This window comes from Magnolia sinica, chromosome 4 (genome assembly GCF_029962835.1).
Source record: "Magnolia sinica isolate HGM2019 chromosome 4, MsV1, whole genome shotgun sequence".
Taxonomy (NCBI): domain Eukaryota; kingdom Viridiplantae; phylum Streptophyta; class Magnoliopsida; order Magnoliales; family Magnoliaceae; genus Magnolia; species Magnolia sinica.
In genome coordinates, this window is record NC_080576.1 from 73,234,221 (window position 1) to 73,253,116 (window position 18,896).

The following is an 18,896-nucleotide window of genomic DNA, read 5'->3' on the forward strand; positions in this document are numbered from 1 at the left end:
CGTCATACAATTAACCTAGTGAAGACAATGTTTTTCGGGACAAAGCAAGAAGACCTACCTTCGCTTGAGGTGAAGCGAAAGGGGCACGATATTGATTAGGACACAGTTCCGCCCTAAGGACAGGATTCTTGTAGCTAAAAACTATAGTCTTCCTCACTTGTGAAGAGGAAGAAGAGGAATCAGTTAGCTGTGGTGTACATGTCGGATCTATCCTAGCGGTGACATACAAAAAACTCAGAGAAGACAACGTTGGAGAGGAGAAAGCAAGGAGGCCTACCTATGATGGAGTATGAGTAGAAGGGAGGTTTAGTGATTATCATCTGTCAAATATTTAAAAGGTGGTGCATTACACATATGCTCTCACAGACCACCGAGAGAGGAAGAGAGTCTTGTCCTGTCCTCGAGAAGGTCGCGTGAGATCCTCGGGATATCCCTTGGAAATCACCTACTGCGAAGAGTGGTTTACACTACCGCCTTTTGCTGGGCATTTACACCACCCAGCAAACGAAAGACGAGGTCACGATGACCCATTTCCCTGTGATTTCACAACCCCCTTAGAATTTAAACAGGCTCTAAACAAATTCTTGAGAAAACGGTTAACCCGGATCGCAAGGATTGGTCACTTCTATTGACCGATGTGTTGTGGGCATACCGTACAACATAAAAAACTCCCATTGGATGTCACCCTTTAGACTTGTCTATGGGAAGGCTTGCCACTTGCCTATAGAGTTGGAACAAAAAGTGTACTGGCTATAAAGAATTTCAACTTCAATCTTGATAAAGTCGGCTTGCTGCACAAGTTACAATTAAATGAACTTGAAGAAATCTGGAATGATTCTAATAAGAACTTTCAGATTTACAAGGACAAAATGAAAATTTTATATGACAGAAACATTCTTCAGAAAAGTTTTAAACCAAATCAAAAAGTCCTTCAGTATAATTCCAGACTTCATCTCTTTCCCAGTAATTTGAGATCTTGTTAGACCGTCCCCTTTCAAGTCTAAACGGTTTATCCTCATGGGGCTGTCGAAATAGAAAATCCAATGAATGATAGCATTTTTAAAGTGAATGGTCATCGACTTAAACCATTTATTGAGAAATTCGATTAAGAGGATATGTCCATCTCTCTGAATGATTATGTCTATCAGGACTAACCTTATAGTTTGATGGCGGCCCATCTATCCATTTATTGTTTTATTTGGATTAGGTTAAAATAGTTTAGGTTTGTTTTAGTTTTATTTTTGTTTACTACTAATCCCTTTAGGTAGTGAAGAAGTCATGTCATTCTACTGTTTTTCCTCAGGTGCTCTCTCTCTTACTCATTCTTCTTTTATTTTCATTGTCTCATATTATGATGTATTGCATATCTTTTACATTAAGGACAATGTAGCTTTTAGGTTGGGGTGAGATTAAATGGAACTAATTAGTATTTTCTTAGTTTTTGAGAAAAAAATTTCAAAATTTTTAATTTTCAGTTTCAAAACTCTTTTTAAAAATTCATATTCTGTGTAGTTGAATATATTTGAGTGTATGATGATAAGTAATTTTTGAAAGTCTAGGGTGTAGTTGATTACTAGTTTTTTTTTAATAAAGTTTTTCTAATAAATTAATTAATAGAAAATTTAAACATCAATTGAGTCTAATTCACAATTCACGTCTAACTAATATTCTGTAAAGTTAACTTAAATTCTTAAATGTTTGAGTTGATAGTTACTTAAAAATGTTAGGAACTAAGTCTGAAGATCTTTATCTACCTTTGGTATAAAAAGAAGAAAAATGACCAACTAAAAATAATTGAATCGAAAATGGCTGCCTATTATACGTGCTGAAATTAGAATACAATGAAGAAAGAAAGAAATAATGATAGTATGAAAGTTGTCAATAAAAAATTAAAAAGCAAAAAAAATAAGTGAAAAATGAGAAGGGTTCGAAATCAGTAACTTGTGTTGATCTATCCACTTTGAAGAAATCTTCATAGTTAGCATTATAGAGAAAAGTTTAACTATTAATGAAGTACAAGTTAGAAATTCATTAACCACATTAAGAACTTGATGTTTGAATTTACTCTACTAATTAATTAATGAAAGAGAACTTAGTTTAATGGTTTGATATCAGGTTCTAGACCGACATATTTCATCCTTATATCTTTGATTCATACTTACATATGTATAAGGTTGCACGGAATGTTGTTTCCTTAAAAATGTTTGAAATTATTGTTTTGCATGTTTTGCTCGGGACTGGCAAAATGTTGGTTAGGGGGGGAGTGTTGAGTGTGAAATATAATATATTTCACCATTGTTATGCATTGGTTTTATAAGCATAGATATGCTTAATCGATTCAATTACGTATGTTTTCCTATACGAGGTGATTTAGAGAGCTAAGATGAAAATGACGCTTAAAGAGAAGATTTAATGTTCAAAGAATGACCAAAAGAAGATTTGGAGATTTGGAGACGATTGATGAAGAATTCAAGTGCCAAAGATCTAAGAAAATTAAGTGCAAAGGAGATAGAGAAAAGACTGACTGAATCACAAGAGCTACGACAGAATAAACAAATTGTCCAGTCCCACCTAAGATCGGTTTGGTCCAGCAGAATGTGCATAAAATAGTCCAACAACAAACAACGATTTTCAGACCTAATTCGACTATAATAGAAGACCACTTCGATGCGACCGAAGCCGGGTTCAGTGCGACCTAAGAAAGACAGAGACTTTAAATGCAAATCAAAGAAATTCAACTGCAACTGAGGGTTAATTTGGTGCAACCGAAGGCTAAGTTTGGTGTGATCGAAGCTCATCATCAGTCGCAGCTGAAGCTTAATAAAAGTGCGTAAATTGAAGTCAGTGCGAATTTTTCTTATTTAAATGGATGTTCTAGGCTTTCTTAGAGAAGAATTATGGTAGAAGGTGTAAAGCAAGGTATTGTGGAGCCTCCGTGGAGTCCCCCTTCTTCTCTAATCATTCGGTTCTAGTTAGTTTTTATATTTTTCTTATTGAATTTTAATTCAATCATGTCTTTGATTGACTAATCTCTTAGCTATGGCTAAGAAGTGAAGCTTGTAGTTATTCTTAATGTTTAGTTTACTTTGATTCAAGTATTTGATTTGAATTTTGAATAAATTTATTGATACTTGGTTTGAATAAAGATATATCTTTAGTTTACTTTGATCCATTATTGACACCATGCACATTGGATGCTTAAGAAAGCTAAGAGTAAATTCTTATATATTATGTAAGGGATTGATATGTAAAATCCACTGACTATCGTAGACTCCGGGCACGATAAATGCTTTGAATTTCATGCCATTAATACTTTGATGCATGATATGTAAACCAATTTAATTGAAGTTCAAATCTGTTTTGAGTTAATAAATGTTGATTTAACCACTCTATTATCAGCCTGGATAGAATATGACTTCGATTCCAGTTGAGTTATCTAATTGAATAAAGTGAATTAAAATTAAGATATAGCGATAAGTGAATCCTTAACGCTCTAGTATTTTATCTTTAATAGTTTCTTGTGCTCTCATCAATGGAAGTTGAAAGCTTATGAATCATAGTATTTTGTGCTCTTATTAATGACACAAGACATATTATCAATTCCAATTTTAATTGTGGTGTCAGAATCTACTTTTAGCATGGAGAGTAGGGTTGTGAATAAGTATCGAAGCTCACTCACACTAGAATCAATTGAAACACTCATTTGTACACATGATTGGCTGGGTCCGATTTGGAAAAAAAGGAAACTCTGCTAATGAGGAGTTCGAGGAAGAGCATGATAAGACACTGCATTCTATTACCTTTGCATTTGTTTACGACAATTTGACAATTATTATTTGTGGACTTGAATTGTAAATTTAAGGGATGAATTTATATTTTCTATGCTTATCACTTATCAATTTATGTATTTTAATATTTTTTTCTCTTTTCGTTTATGCTTTTAAATGACTTAATGTTGTTTAAATCTCATTTGGTTAGCTGGTTGCATTTGTTTATCTTCATTCCTTAATTATTTATGTTGCATCAACCTAACCAAATATTATTTCTTTCAAAATTCACACTTATAGATATGTCATCAAAAGATGATCCATCAACAGATATTTGAGATTATGGAGCCCAAATCTAATCACAGGACGAAAAGATAAAGTTGCAATGCAAGTTGTGTAGAAAACAATTTGTAAACAAAATAAATCGGTTAAAATTACATTTAAATTATCAGGGAGGATATGTTGCCCCATATAGCAAAGCTCCTCCAAAATTCTGGAATTTATTTCAAGCATTCTCAACTCAAATACAAAGGCTTTCACCACCCCTTCCCTTACAATCATCCATATAAGATATAGAAGTATGTCTATTAAAATTAAAGAAGGGTCAAGCAGATGAACTATTCCCCACAGTTAGTAGAGAAGGAGAAGAGAGACTATTAAGGAAATAAGAAGAATGAAATTATAAAGAAGTCGTAAAACAAAGCTTGAAATTGACATCTACGACAAAAAAAACATCAATCCCCTTTAAGACAACATGATGTTGAAGCAGGAACGAGTTCGGGACATAAGCCAAGCGATAAATCATCAAAGTTTCTTAAAAGTCTTGCAAACATTCTATTGGTGGTTGAGAATCCAATATAAATCGGATCATAAAAAGATGCTGAAAAAACTTGTTAAAACTATGAGGGCGATGGAAATGCATTTCTACCATCAGATTCAAAAGAGGTAAACAACAATCTTTTAGACATCTCCAGCTTGAACTCAGCTCAAAATTCTTTCGTAATTCGAGCTGCAAAAAGAGAACCAAATGATGATTTTGGCAATAAAGGTGGATGAGGGAGTTACTATTTTAGACAAGGTTACTTGGGTTATATGCCACAAAGGCATTCAAATACTGAGTATATTGAATGAATGAATGATTTATTGGTTTGAATGTGGAACTCTATCTGAGTTTCTGAACATATTTTTGATTTTTGATAATGTTTATTTACTTTATTTGTTTTTTTTTAAAATTTTACAAATTACTTTTGAGTCTTTGACAATATTTATTTTGAACAATTCAAGTATGTATGTGTATATATATATATATATATAAAGACGGAAAAAAACTCAACTCGACCTAACTCGCTCTGGATTATCCTAGGCTAGACCTAGACTCGGACCGAGTCAGGCATGCTGGACTCGTAATGAATCCAATCGAGTTTAGGTCAGGTATATTTCAAAACTAGATCGGGTCGGGTCAATCCTAACTCGGTTTGACTTGACCCGATGTCCAGCTCTAGTATTGACTAACTCAATACGCTAGTATACTAAGCATACTAAGTAAACTCTGTGGGGTCCATAATGATTTATGTATTTTATCCACTTCATCCATCCATTTTATGAGATAATTTGAAGGCTTGAGACAAAAAAATGAAGCATACAGAAAGCTCAAATGGACCACACCACATGAAACAATGTGAATTGAATGTATACCGTTGAAAAATTCTTGGGGGCCACGTAAGTTTTGAATCAAGCTTATATTTGTGTTTTACCTTCATCAATTTATGTGTGATCTTATGAATAGGTTGGATTACAAACACACATCACTGTGGGGCCTAACGAGGTTTCAATAGTGGAAATCATTATTCCGACTCTTTCTTATGTTATGGTCCACTTGAGCTTTGGAGATGCTTCAATTTTTGGCTCAACTACTAAAATGGGCCAAAAAAAGGAGTGAATGGCGTGGATAAATGACATACACTCGCAGTAGGTCCATCAAAGTTTAGTACAATAACTACGCATTGAGTAACTAATCATGCAATCCGATTTCAAACCGGATGCAACGAGGTGGGTGGGACCCCTGACTGGGGAGGTCCACTGTGATGTATGTGACTACATCCAAGACGTCCATCTGTATTGAAAACTCATTTTAGGGTATGATCCAATAAATGAAGTAGTTCCAAATCCCATATGTACCATAGTATAGGAAACAATGGTGATTAACCATCAAAACTTCTTGCGGGCCACAAAAGCTTTGGATTAAGATGATATTCACATGGTCTCTTCATCTAAGTGTTTGTGACCTTATCAACTGGTTGGATATAAAATAAACATTCTGGTGGAATCCATGAAGTTTTTAATGACGGTGATTCAATTACTATTGTTTATGGAGGTGTGGTTCACCTAAGATTTGAGTCAGCTTTATTTTTGGGATTATACTCTAAAATGAACTTTTCAAAATGGTTGGACAGTGTGGATTTAAGGCACATACATCACTGTAAGCCCTACAATCAGAGGTCCCAGGTACATCGGTGGATCCGGGTTCTCACCTAATCCGCTCCTACATAAGCGATATCCCTGTGGCAGATTCTGTAAGGCCCACTGTTATATATGTGTTTTGACCGCTGTCCATCCTTTTGCCGGCTCATTTTAGAAAATGGGACAAAAGATAAAGTTGATCTAAAATTCAAGTGGACCACCTCACATGAAACGGTAATTGAACACTGAACATTAAACACTTCTCAGAGGACCAAAAAGGTTTTGGATCAATCTCATATGTGTTTTCCCTTTCAACAGATGGATGCGAAATAAACATTCACGCTGAACCCTAGGAATGTTTCAACAATGAGTGTCATTGTCCCTGAATTCTTTGGCGAAAACGGACGGACGGCCTGAATATAAAACATATACATCCCCTGCAGCGCCTCCCACCAGGGATATCCCTGGTTCCTGTCACCAGGGAAACCACTTCCAAGGGAAAAGTCTCCTTGTCATTTTCTCCAAGGTGGATTTCCCATTTCCCTTTTCCAATAGCGTGTAGTAAGTAAGTTGCAGGATTGAAGAGCGACCGAGAGGATGGAAGAGGGAGATGAGGAGAAACGCGGTGCATGTAAGGAGGAAGACGGAGGGTTGCAGCATCTTCCGTCTGCTGTAATAGCAACCATCTTAACGAAGCTAGACATCCCATCTCTCTGTTCCACCGCTTCCAGTTGCAGATCCTTCCACTCTATCTCCTCTCACATCCTCTCCTTCCTTCCCGATTTCCATCTCCTCGTAAGTTTCATCCCATCCATCCATTCATTCATCCATACACTCGGGAAATGCTGGCCGATTCAAAACTTTAGGTGGGCAACACCACACGGAACAATTTTGTTTGTTTGTTTTTTAATATTTTTTCTTTTTTCTTTCTCAATTTCCTCTAACCGGGGGTTATTGGGAGCCCTGTAACGATAAGCTCTGCGGGGGCTCACAGCGATGTCTGTATGACATCCACTCCGTACATTAGTTTCTTCAGCTAATGTTAAGACATTATCCAAAAAGTTAGGCAAATCCAGACCTGAAGTGGGTCGCATCACAGCAAATAATGGGGGATAGAAACGCCCACTGTTGAAACCTGCCTGGGGCTCACAGTAAGTTTATATGTCATCCAATCCGTTCATAAGGTGATTCCCACCAGGATGAATGGAGAACACAAATATCAGCCTGATACAGTACTTCTGTGCCCCCCTAGTAGTTTTCAATGGTGGGTGTTCAATCCCCACTACTCGTTTTGGAGATCATGTCCTAATATGAGGTGGGTCAGCTGATGGTCGGAGTGGATATAACACAGACATCATGAGGGACCCCACAGAGGTTAGGGTTGCTGGGGCTTCGCATAAGGGGGTTGCCCACCATAGGAAAAGTCCAGACTGTGTGGGGCCCACCGTGTTGTATCTATGCCATGCAACCAATTCATCAGGCGCATGAAGGACCGTCCCAAAATTCAGGTCGATCCAAACCTCAGTTGCACCATGCCACTTGAATTTGGAGGATTGGGGCCTGATTTTAAGTTGTTTACTATGGTGGGAACACCTGGAGTTTTGGATCTGCTTGATGTTTAGCATCATGGCCAGACATTGTGGGGAGTGCACTTTATGGATGGAGTGGATGTCATACACACTTCTTGGAGGCCCCCACACAACTCCACTCGAGGGTAACCATGGAGTCGACTTTCTTTGATCATTCCCCCCATACACACATTCACATTATCATTTCTGCAGAATGATTCAAAATATTGTGAAAAATAGATTGAAGATAGCAGCCTATTTTCTGCCGCAGGACATAGCACCCACGATCGATCTGCTCCGTCCGTTGTTGCCTCCAAACCCCAACCTCCGGAGCCTGAAGCTCGACTGTGGCCGCCTCAATGACTCCTCGATCACATATCTGGTCAGGCCATCACTGCATGAGCTCTGCCTTCACAACTGTGAGAATTTCAGTGGGATGCTGCTTTTGGAGGTCGGCTGCAAATGTGCTGATCTAAGGTCTGCAGCTGTGTCCTGATAGATTTTGTTCTTTTTTTGATAGTCTTATTGAATTTATACAGATGGTTTTCATTTTAGTTTGAATATATCCTACTGAAAGGAGCTTAAAAAACATGAAGTGTTTTTGTTTCTGAAATTATTCGAAATCTGGCAGTCTCAGTAAATCTTTTGTTCAATTTATGGCATCAATCTGCTAATTTCATAGCTTCTATATGTTTGGTTGGTGGCATTGATTTGCTAATTACACTGGCTTGACTCATTTAGAGAAAAAATAGAATTTAAAATATAAGGGTTGAGCATGTTACCTAACTAGCAAAGGTGTTACTCTGGTCAATACTCTAGATCTTCACTTGATGTTGTTTGAGGCTTGGATTTATGGGTCAAGTTTAGGCCAGAATTTGGTTTAAATGAAGAAGTGACTTTTGGACCAAAGTTTAGGTGGAATTAGTGGCTGATACTTTGCGACTTGAATTTCGATGAATTCATGGAAACTGAGGAATCAATTTTTTGTGAATTGGGAATTGATTGGATGTATTTAAGTTCGAGCTAGTTGCTTGAAGCAAAGTGGCTACAATTTGGGTGCAAGAATGGGGAAGCACCTATTTCAAAATGTTTTGAAGTATATATAGGTAGGTAGGGGCAGCAGGAATGCGAGTTCGAAGCATGATTTGAAGTGGGAGAAGAGCCTAGTTAGAAGCAGTGTGACAAATATCACCAAGATTTTGAAACACTTACATTTCTCAAAATCTCTGATGATTTGAAAATATCACCTTTTTTGTTTTTTTTGCAATACTATCACGATATTAATGCTAAAACAATAAATATTATGGGATTTTGTTATAAAAATATACTGAACTAAATGAATTTAATAATGGAGAATGTCTCAAGTCCAACTAGTTGGACCACAATTTATGGTCCACCCATCAGATAAGTTCCAACCTTTCATGTGTGTGCAACATCCAATCTGTCCAATAGGTTGGCCCCACCATGAGAATTTCCTTATACAAAAATCAGCCACATCCAGTCATTGAGTGGACCACACTTGTATCTTGTTATTTAACAATAACTAGACATTGTTTCTATGGTATGGCCCACCTGATGAGTAGACGAGGATGACTTTTGCACTAGGTGTCCTCATGGTGGGCCCAATCTATTGGAAGGGTTGGATGTTGCATTAACTTAAAAGGTCGCATGTTATCTACTATGATGGGGACATTACGCGCACACGCACGCCCCCCTATGCATGTACGCAAGGAGGACGAGGGCCCCACCATCGATATGGATCGATGACAACGTCCAGGGAGGGCCTTCTAGTTAGAGGACTGCGTTTTGATTCGTTGGAGTGGACCTGATAGTCATGTGAATCCCACCATGGGTTTTCATGATTGTGGCCCACTATCTAATTAACCTAGTACTTTGAGTTTTGCTTATTATTGTTATTAGGAATATCATGGACGGTTTAGATTACTTTTATTAGTTGTTATTTTTTATTGCTTCGTCTCCAAGTAATAGGTTGCGCACATGGCGCGAGTTTTTGGGGTATAGGGTTTTATTATAAATAGGCACCCCTTGTAGTCCTTTTTTTTTTCAATGAAGATTAATAAAATTGCTGTGTTTTTCTGCTCCTCTAAATTTTTAAGTTGTGGAGATTCAATTGGGTGCAAAAGCCTCCCTTCCTCGAAGGGCTGACTACCGTGGTGTGAAACCACACCTATTTCGATTCACCTCTACCTTCTTCCATCCATATTTCTCCTCCTACAAGCATTCCATCTGCAAATCCATCAATATTTGCAGGCATTTCCCCATCTACAACAGATTTCCAGAATCTGGCCTTGGAGGAGGGCTGAAACTTCGGCTAAGCACCACGCACAAATCGTGCATCGGATTGAGCTGAAATTTGAGGGTTTTGGAGTCCACCCCTGGCCGACCAGGGCTAAGTTGACCTTTTTCTGAATAGTGGGCCCCACACACGTGCGGCCGGAATCAATCGCATGTGCGTCTGGGCCATTGCTGTTGTCCATACGTGCTGTACTTCTCTGGTTCGTCTTTCTCCTCTCTTTCACCCTTCTTTCACCCAAAATCCCTAAACCTTACCATAAATTATTCAAATCCCCAATTTTATGCCCTTTCTTCAAACTTAGGGTTCCTCGAATTGAAATTTCTGAATCCCTTGGATTGGGGGAATTATTTCTGTGCATGTGTGGATGAATTTACCCTCAGTTGATTCTTGTTTGGTTTATAATTTTGATTGTCCGGCCTTAGTATGTATAGGCCTGGATCCGCATAAGATTCCCCTTGATTGAGTGTTTGAACTTTTGTGTGGGATGTGGAATTTTGTGTAATTGTTTCTGAACTAGTGTGATCTAAAGCCTGAAAATCTTGCACATCATATTTGAATTTCATTTCCTGCATCATACCAGGTGGACCATAACTTGAGGTCCGACCGGTTGGACTTGAGACCTTCTCTTAACAATGTACAATAAATATTTTTAAATATTTCTATTTTGATGAGATTTCCCAATACTAGGAAAACCTCAAAATTTGAAAATCTCTGGAGAAATTTTTGGGCTAAGAAATTGGCAAAATTGAGACATGTCACTATGGTTAGAAGGATCATGTAACTAAAACTTAGGGCATACAATGGCTTGAGTCAATTTGCCAAATCGATCTTAATTGCAGCATTGTTTTAGGTCTCTGGAGTGGGAAGAACTTGTCAAAGTGATTGAAACTCTGGTGGTGGTTTACAATAATTGATTGTGAGATTGAAATTGTAACAGGGATGGCAAACCTCTTGAGGGGCCTAGAAGGGAGTTATATAAGGTATAGGTGTTGGATTTTAAGAAACTAGCAAGTGTCTAATCTTTCAAGGGATTTATACAAGGTATAGTTCGTTTAGCTTATTTTTGTGCCAAATGGTTCGAGCTACTTGGTTCCACCTAGGAATCCAATTGTTTCACCCAGACTCAATTTATATGATTGATTTGAGTGATCACAACACACAGTTGTCTAGGAGCGTTACTATGTTTTGATGGCATTTTTGGAAAAAAAAAAAAGAAGAAGAAGAAAGATTTCAACTTGCAAAGGTGAAACACGATTTATAAAAATCCTAGACCAACACAGAAAAAGGAAAAAAAAAAAAAAAAAAGAGTTGTCAAATTTTCTGACCTCAGCCTGTCATATACATAAAAGTTAGTTGATGCGGTCTCCAAAGATGGAAGGAAGATCATAAACTATAATTGACACGGATAAATGTAAAAAGGCACTTGATTGAATAAAGAAAATGAAATCATGGACAAACTGGAGATTGACTCCTATAACTAAAAGGGAACTTTTGATGGTCTAGCATGATGCTTAAATCTATTTTTTCAAATGCCACGAGGAAGATTAAACGAATTGAATTCTTTAATTATTTTATTTATCTTTGTAGACCAAGAGAATAATGAGATATTTATCATACCAGCTCACAACTATAATGTTGGATCTTCATTCGCATAAGATTGATTCATCTTGAGTCAACCATTATCTCTGATCAAACTTCAAAATGTTTTTTTTATTTTTTATTTTTAATTTTTAAATTTAAAGAATGGGCTAGGAGCTTTATATATATATATATATATATATATATATATATATATAGAAAAGAGAAAAAACAAAATGGAAAACCAAAAACAGCTACAAAATTAATGAAGGCCCTAACAGCCATGATGCCAAACAGAATCACCTGAGCTATGCCCAACACAGAAATGAGCGAACATGCAAAACTATTATCAAAGACAGTCTGAATTAACTCTCGGGATGCACCCTCCTTGTCCAACCGATCAGCCTTTGAATTGACTTATCGATGCACATGAGAGAATTGCAGAAGTGGACAAGCATAGGTCGCGGGATTCCTTGACAAGATTTGCAATTCCTCGAGGACAGCAACCAGACTTTATCCATCTGATTGCATTGCTTGAATCACCTTCTATAATAGTCGGACTAAGTTGCTTGAATCAATTGTCCACTCCAGTTTGAAAAGCTTCAAAAAATTTCACCAAATTCATTGAGCAAACGGACAAAGTCGCTTATGCTCTTAGGCACATACAATAGCCTTTGACATTAATTTTAGTCAATTATGTAGGTAGTCCTAAGTATTTTATCAAACCTAACCATTCAACAAAAGACACGCAGGGGGGCATTCCTATTCCATGCCACTTAGGAAGGGACATGGAACTCATAATTTTTATTTTCTGAAAGGCAGTGGCTTTAGAAGGGACTTGGAGCTCATCATTACCAATTAACTTGATGTAAAGAGATCGGACTTAGGAATTCCATTTGGTTCCACTTTTAAATTTGCTTATCGGTCCCTAACAATTGGATGAACGTATGTTCTAAAAGAGAGAGGAGAGAGGTAATCACCCTCCTATTTTTGGTTCAAGTAGCAATGACTTTCGTCACAGTCAGTTCAAACACATAAACCCAGTCCACTTGCAGTTATGTTGACCAAAATGGCTAAGTTTCGTGACTTGACTGGTTACTCACCCTCCTATTCTAAGATCATCTTGCCCTGTGGTCGACATTCCATTCCCCTTTGTCGTAGGTGGGTGCTTGTTCTTTTTGGATTTTCAAGACGTGTCCCCTAAGCTCTATGGTTGGGACACAAATGTGACTCCCACCCATTGTCCATCATTCCATACCTAACACTGATAACTTGCTTCCACAAGCAATCACCTTCATATGAGAACCACCAGATCCAATTTCTTAATACCAACTTATACTTCATCATCATCTCCCTCCCAAATAGGCATTGGCCACTTTTTCACGTAAAGAATTCTGCAAATATGATATCTTGCATATTGGGATCTGAACAAGCCTTACCATGCAATCTGATAGGTCAAGAAAAAATAAATCCAACTTATTTGTTTTTGTGGGGGTGGATAGAAAGGGGCTCATGTAGGATAAGATTACGGTCATTATTCTTTCATCTGATTGATAACATCAGAATCGTAAGAGTTTGATCTTTCTATATCCATCAGATACACCAAACAATTGTCATCGGGGGTCATTCTAATCTGGTTTCTTTGCTCTGGAAAAGGTGAATTAAGAAGCCTTCATTCACCTCTTTGTCAGAGACGATGTTAGGATTTCCATAAGAAAAATTCAGATTAAGAAATTACCTTGCTATGTTTTTGTGTTTTATAGAATTGTATGTCCTACTTGTCATCAATAGTTTTCCAAATTGGCTAATACTTTTGGTTACCATTTAGAGCATGCTTATTGCTTTTTTCACCCTATCGATTGCCTCATCGGTAGCTATTGTGAGCTTCTCATTACTTCCATCTAAATGAAGTATATGAACTACAAATGCTGTAATTTTTAAAATAAATAAAATGTTGTCCAAAATGGAAGCTGGAGAACCATATGTACTGCTCTCATGTTTTACATGCTTTGCTTGCCCTTTTTTAAGTTAATGACGAGCAAGCCTTGCCTGCCCTTGATTGAGTTGCTTGCAGGTAGAGGTGCAAATCAAGTAAGTTGGGCTGCATTGAGGGTTGACCTGAGGCCCAACCCAATCCAACCCAAGCTACCCAACCTAATGTATCGATTTGACCTTTATGTAATGTATATTAGACATAAGTCATATTTATGTGTAACACAGAGAAGGTCGAGTTGCCTGAGTTGAGTGAATCCTTAACCCAACCCAACACGGGAGGATTTCCAGCCCAAGCTCAACCAAACCTCAACCCTGTGTAACCTAAATTCAGTTTGGGCCAATTGGGTTTGAGATGACCCAAACCCAAGTCGCACCCCCACTTGCAAGACAACAAGGTTGCTTATCCTGTTTGCATCGTCGCTTTTGTTGTCATGGATGCTGCAGCCTAGTGAGTCAAGTGGTTGTTGTAGGCAGCTTTATATGATGTGTTATCAGAGCCAAAAATCTTGTAAACAAACCTACTATTCTTTGTGGTAGTGGCATTTGAGAAATCAAGGAGGGCTTGGAAGATGCAGGAAAACATGATACAAGAAATCACTGCAGAATTCGAGCGTATCTCTACATCTAAGCAACGCTAGGCACTGGAAGAATATAGCAAACAATCTTCTCTGGGAAAGGAAGTTCATGGCCCGTGGGTCTTCTACCTCCACGCGGCATTGCTCTATTAGGCTTTTGCCCAATTTGGAAAATTCCCCACTACTGCATCCTATAGGCCCAACCAATGTTCAAAATATCGGTATTGCGTTACATATCGCACCCTTGGGATATAGATACGTATCGGTTATCGCATGGGATATATCGGTTGTATCGTGTAATGTATCGCTATTGTTGGAAACATAGGTAAACATTGGGAAATTGGTCGAATTTTTCAATGAAACTTCAATGATTGTCAAAAAAGACATCAATACACACTTATAAATCTAAACATTACAAAAACCTAGTGCACATAATATGTTTTCTTTATATGGGGTCCTAATCTATGTGTTTTCTAATTGAATTGATGCAAGTATATTCAAAAGCAATTTAACACAAGCAATACATTCAAAAGCAATAGAAGAATTAGTAGATCACGTTACATACATGTTTGATTTTATGTTTAGACACAAAGATTGCAACTGATTTGCGAGAAATTGGGAAATTTTGATTTTTTTTTTTTTCAATTTTTTGCAACTCGGCCCATCTCCTCCAGATCTCGAAATCAAAGCTTCAATCCATGATTTTGCATGCAAAACATGAAAATCATGGATTTGTAACAATTTAACACTGATTTAACATGGTTTATAAGAAAAAATGATCGAAAATTGAAAATGCTTGCCAGATTGAACATGTGGGATATATCCCACTACTCGTGTGTTTCGTATCGCATAGGTGGGATGCAAGATATATCGTGGGATATATCGGTCGATATCTTCGATACTTAAAACAATGGGCCCAACCAATCGCTCTACCATTGAGCTATTGAGGAACAATGAGAAATTAAATCTCATTAAGTTTAACTCCCGTTCTCAACCCATGACCAATATGAGCGCGAAGCTTCCTTCATAACTCTTGGAACTTCTTCGTAGTGGCGCCATTCCATGCCTCATAGGGAACCCCAAAGTGGCTCTATTTCATTACCCACTTAGCTCTGCAGCTAATAGCTAGTCAGCCTCTTCCTCCCTCGTATTCCATTTTGCACCTCTCCCTCTTCACTCCCTAGTGGTGGAAGGGAGGCAACTAGCTCTCTACTTTAGCTAGCATTTTCTTTATCTAACCTCTAGTCAAAGGAAGAAAACCGGCTTCCTCAACAAATCTTCTTTGCTTCAGTAGGGTAGTTTCTTGGCCTGCGCCACAAAGTTGGGCTTGACTGGAGGCTTGAACCCGAGCTGGGCAAACCCCTGGTCCTGTAAGTCACACCAAGATGAGTGCTCTCTTATTCTAACTTCTTCACAGCCTCTGGTAGCACAACTAAGACAACTACGGGTTCTCTACCCCTAGAGATGTCTCGATAGAAGTCTTATGAATCCAAGATAAGGTCATTGCAAGACAAGTCGTTTATTGCTATAATAGGTGTCAAGTGCAGCTTGTGCAGCTATAGTGATGCATACAACTAAGGCATCCTAATAGATTGAGAAGTTTGGACCTTGTTCCTACATGATGGATCAAGGCAGTCCTGCTAAACTATATCACTAGTTATTCTTTTGAAAAAAAAAAACTATATCACTATTTACTATATCTTTTACGGAGGTCACCCCTTTATCGGATAACGACCTCTGTTGGGCGGGCACTTCTAGTGGCTTTTTACTCAAAAGGGGGTGGTAATTTTGGGGACTCATGTTGGACTATTGGTGTTTCTCTGTGGCAGTCTTTGTTTTAGGTCAGTGGATCTTCTCAATTGCAAGATCTCCTATGTGGAGAAGGACACATTCCAATTAACCGAGCTTAATTTTAATTATTTTGTTCCGAAGCAAAGATATTCACGAGGCTAGTTTGTCTTTTTCAGATATTCACAACCAAGAGGAACTCGAGTCTCTTTATTTCCTAAATAGACAGATTAGTCGAAAAGAAAGGGTCACGCTCCAAGAAGGTGATGTTTCACAAGATGAAGAGGTGGCAGGAGTTAGGATCATAGGGATTCCCTATTGCCGGTATGTCTGCGATTAGGGAAACCATAATTGTATGGAAATGGCATGTCGGGCAATGTAGTTGGTCTAATTAATTACACAATTTCTTTTTAGTGAAATGGCCTATTCTAAATTATTTCATCTTTTTCCAACCCTATCAGTCACGCCCCAAACTCGGTGAACAGGCTTACAGAATTCTTGAGCTCTGAATCCGGCAGTGATAGCCTCTGTAGTACTCTATTTTTTTGCTCCCAACTCCCATAAGCTAGGTTTCGATCTTGGGATTCCACAAGGAGAATTTTCAGGGTTCTTTTTTTTTTTGCACATAAGCATAACTACAAGTCTACCAAAACTAAGGACATCATCACATTTCCACTATAATATCAGTTCGAGTACAGTACTAGAAGGAAAATACATAATATAATAAAAGTCCAAAAGATCAGGCATATGCTCTTGACTCAATGCTGTTGCAGTCAATCATAACCTGCATGTAAATAACGTGTGTAAGCTTACTGCAAAGCTTAGAGAGTGCGTGCGTGTGTGTGCAATACATGTGCCAAGCATACAAATGTCCGAGTAAGCAGAATGATGGAGGGCCAAACTGGCAAGTCCATAAATACTATCAGTTATACACAGGCTATGCGATGCAGAGGCCTATAGGGTTAAATGTCATATGCTGAGGATGTAATGCAACATGCCAATCCTGATGTCTAATCCACATCTCAGTATGGTTTCCATTTGGAATCATCGAGGTCTAGTACACTGACACTGGCCTGCTGCCCCATTACGCGCATGACCCAACGAGTGGAAGAGACTTCACTATTCGCCTCGTCAGTGGTATGTCAATCCCTACTTAGCTCACCAATAGCGGACCCATTTTACGAGCTGGTTAGACTTAACCTAGCTTATAGCCCCCTTCACTCGGGCGGATAAGGTCACACCCCCTTCCAACCGACCTCGACACAGTGGGGAGACGCAACCTAATGGTATTTTGCACTCGGGCGCTCATGTTATCTACTCGGTCTTGATGCTGGAGCATCTTGTGGCCTATGGGGTTTAGGGACTTTCACCCAGGGACATTTTACGTGCCCACCAAACGTAACCAAATTTTCGATGTCCATACACAAGCTGCCAACCACGATGATCCTGTGGTAGCCACAACCCTAATGTCGTTGGGGTGTGGATACAAAATGCATCATGCAACTCATGAATGCATGAGTACATCATCCGAGTCATGCAAGCCGTAAGTACAAGCCGAGTGGCCCCATGTCATATAGGTCCCCTGAAAATGCCCCCAAGTTGTAGGGTCGTCAATGCAGCCTTGCTGCGCATGGGCAAGCCAAAAATCAATATAAAGCAATGCTAACTTGCATGTAAGAGCAATGTTACCTCTAATATAAAATAAGTGTCTCGTCAATATGAAGAAAGCACCATATCAACGTAAAGTGCTATAGCAATCATAAGCGTAAACCACGTACAAATCATTATAGTAACTTCACGTGAATCATCAACGAAGTGTTGTACCAACACCCATGTAAAACTAGTGTTTTAAATAATGTGTAGCGTATAACGTGGCGTTTGGCCCTCTATGGCGTATAGCGTAAGCTGCATAATGTGTAGCATAAGCTACACTATCCATAATATTTTTAATTAAAATAATAAAAAATATGATAAGCTTTACAAAATGCATAATTTCTATCAGTTCTAGACTATGAATCTGGATCATCAACCACCTATTTCCATGCAAAATCTCTCTCTCTCTCTCTCTCTCTCTCTCTCTCTCTCTCTGCCTTTAAACATCTCTAAGTGTGACTTCTTTTATTTATTAATTTATTGAAACACCACAAATTCATGATATAGACTACAATTTGGATGGTCCAGATTGATGTAGGTGCTCTATCTACAATATGGACCACAATTTGGATGGTCCGGATTAGTTTAATGTAGTGCCATGTGTCATAGGTAAGTCATTACCATTTTAAAATAGGTGTTAAACTAAAGTAGAAAAAAACACAAAAAAAAAATGAGATTTCAAGTAGCTTACGCTATCCGCTATATGTAGCGTACGCTACATGCACTATAGCTTACGCTATATACCCTGTAGCTTTTACTACTAGGAAATTACGCTACTTGCATACGCTACGTAGCGTTTTTGCCATGCTACACTACGCTACAGCGCTACTAAAAACACTATGTAAAACATCGCACTACATGATAGGGGAAATGCATCACTTACAACAGGTGGAACCTAGATGGAAGCCAAGTCTAACGAGCCCCAGAGAGCTACACTTGAGTGGGCTTTCAAGTAATGGGCCCACTTAACAAGCCCACACACGAGCTGCCAAAACATGCTACTATCTGCATCTAAACGGGGTGGTGATTGTAGGGTCCACAAACAATCATGGTAGGCCCGAAGCGGATATCAAAGTGGGCCCTACAACCATCCCCAAGCAAGGCCCATGAGGGTGGCCCACAACTTGTAAGAACATGTCAAAGATTAGTTCAACGTAAGCATGTTGTGAAACCAAACCGCAGGCCCTACACACTT

The 18,896-nt window shown here is 38.4% G+C and overlaps 1 protein-coding gene across 1 annotated transcript in view; it reads left to right on the forward strand.

The window, feature by feature from the left end:
* Positions 1–6,687: 6,687 nt before the first annotated feature.
* The window catches only part of LOC131243219 (F-box/LRR-repeat protein 10), a 50,790-nt gene continuing 38,581 nt past the window's right edge, over positions 6,688–18,896 (forward strand). The window contains exons 1-2 of the mRNA XM_058242405.1: positions 6,688–7,022; positions 8,067–8,272. Coding sequence (XP_058098388.1) covers positions 6,825–7,022; positions 8,067–8,272 — 404 coding nt within the window. The 5' untranslated portion in view covers positions 6,688–6,824. The remainder of the gene's footprint in view (positions 7,023–8,066; positions 8,273–18,896) is intronic.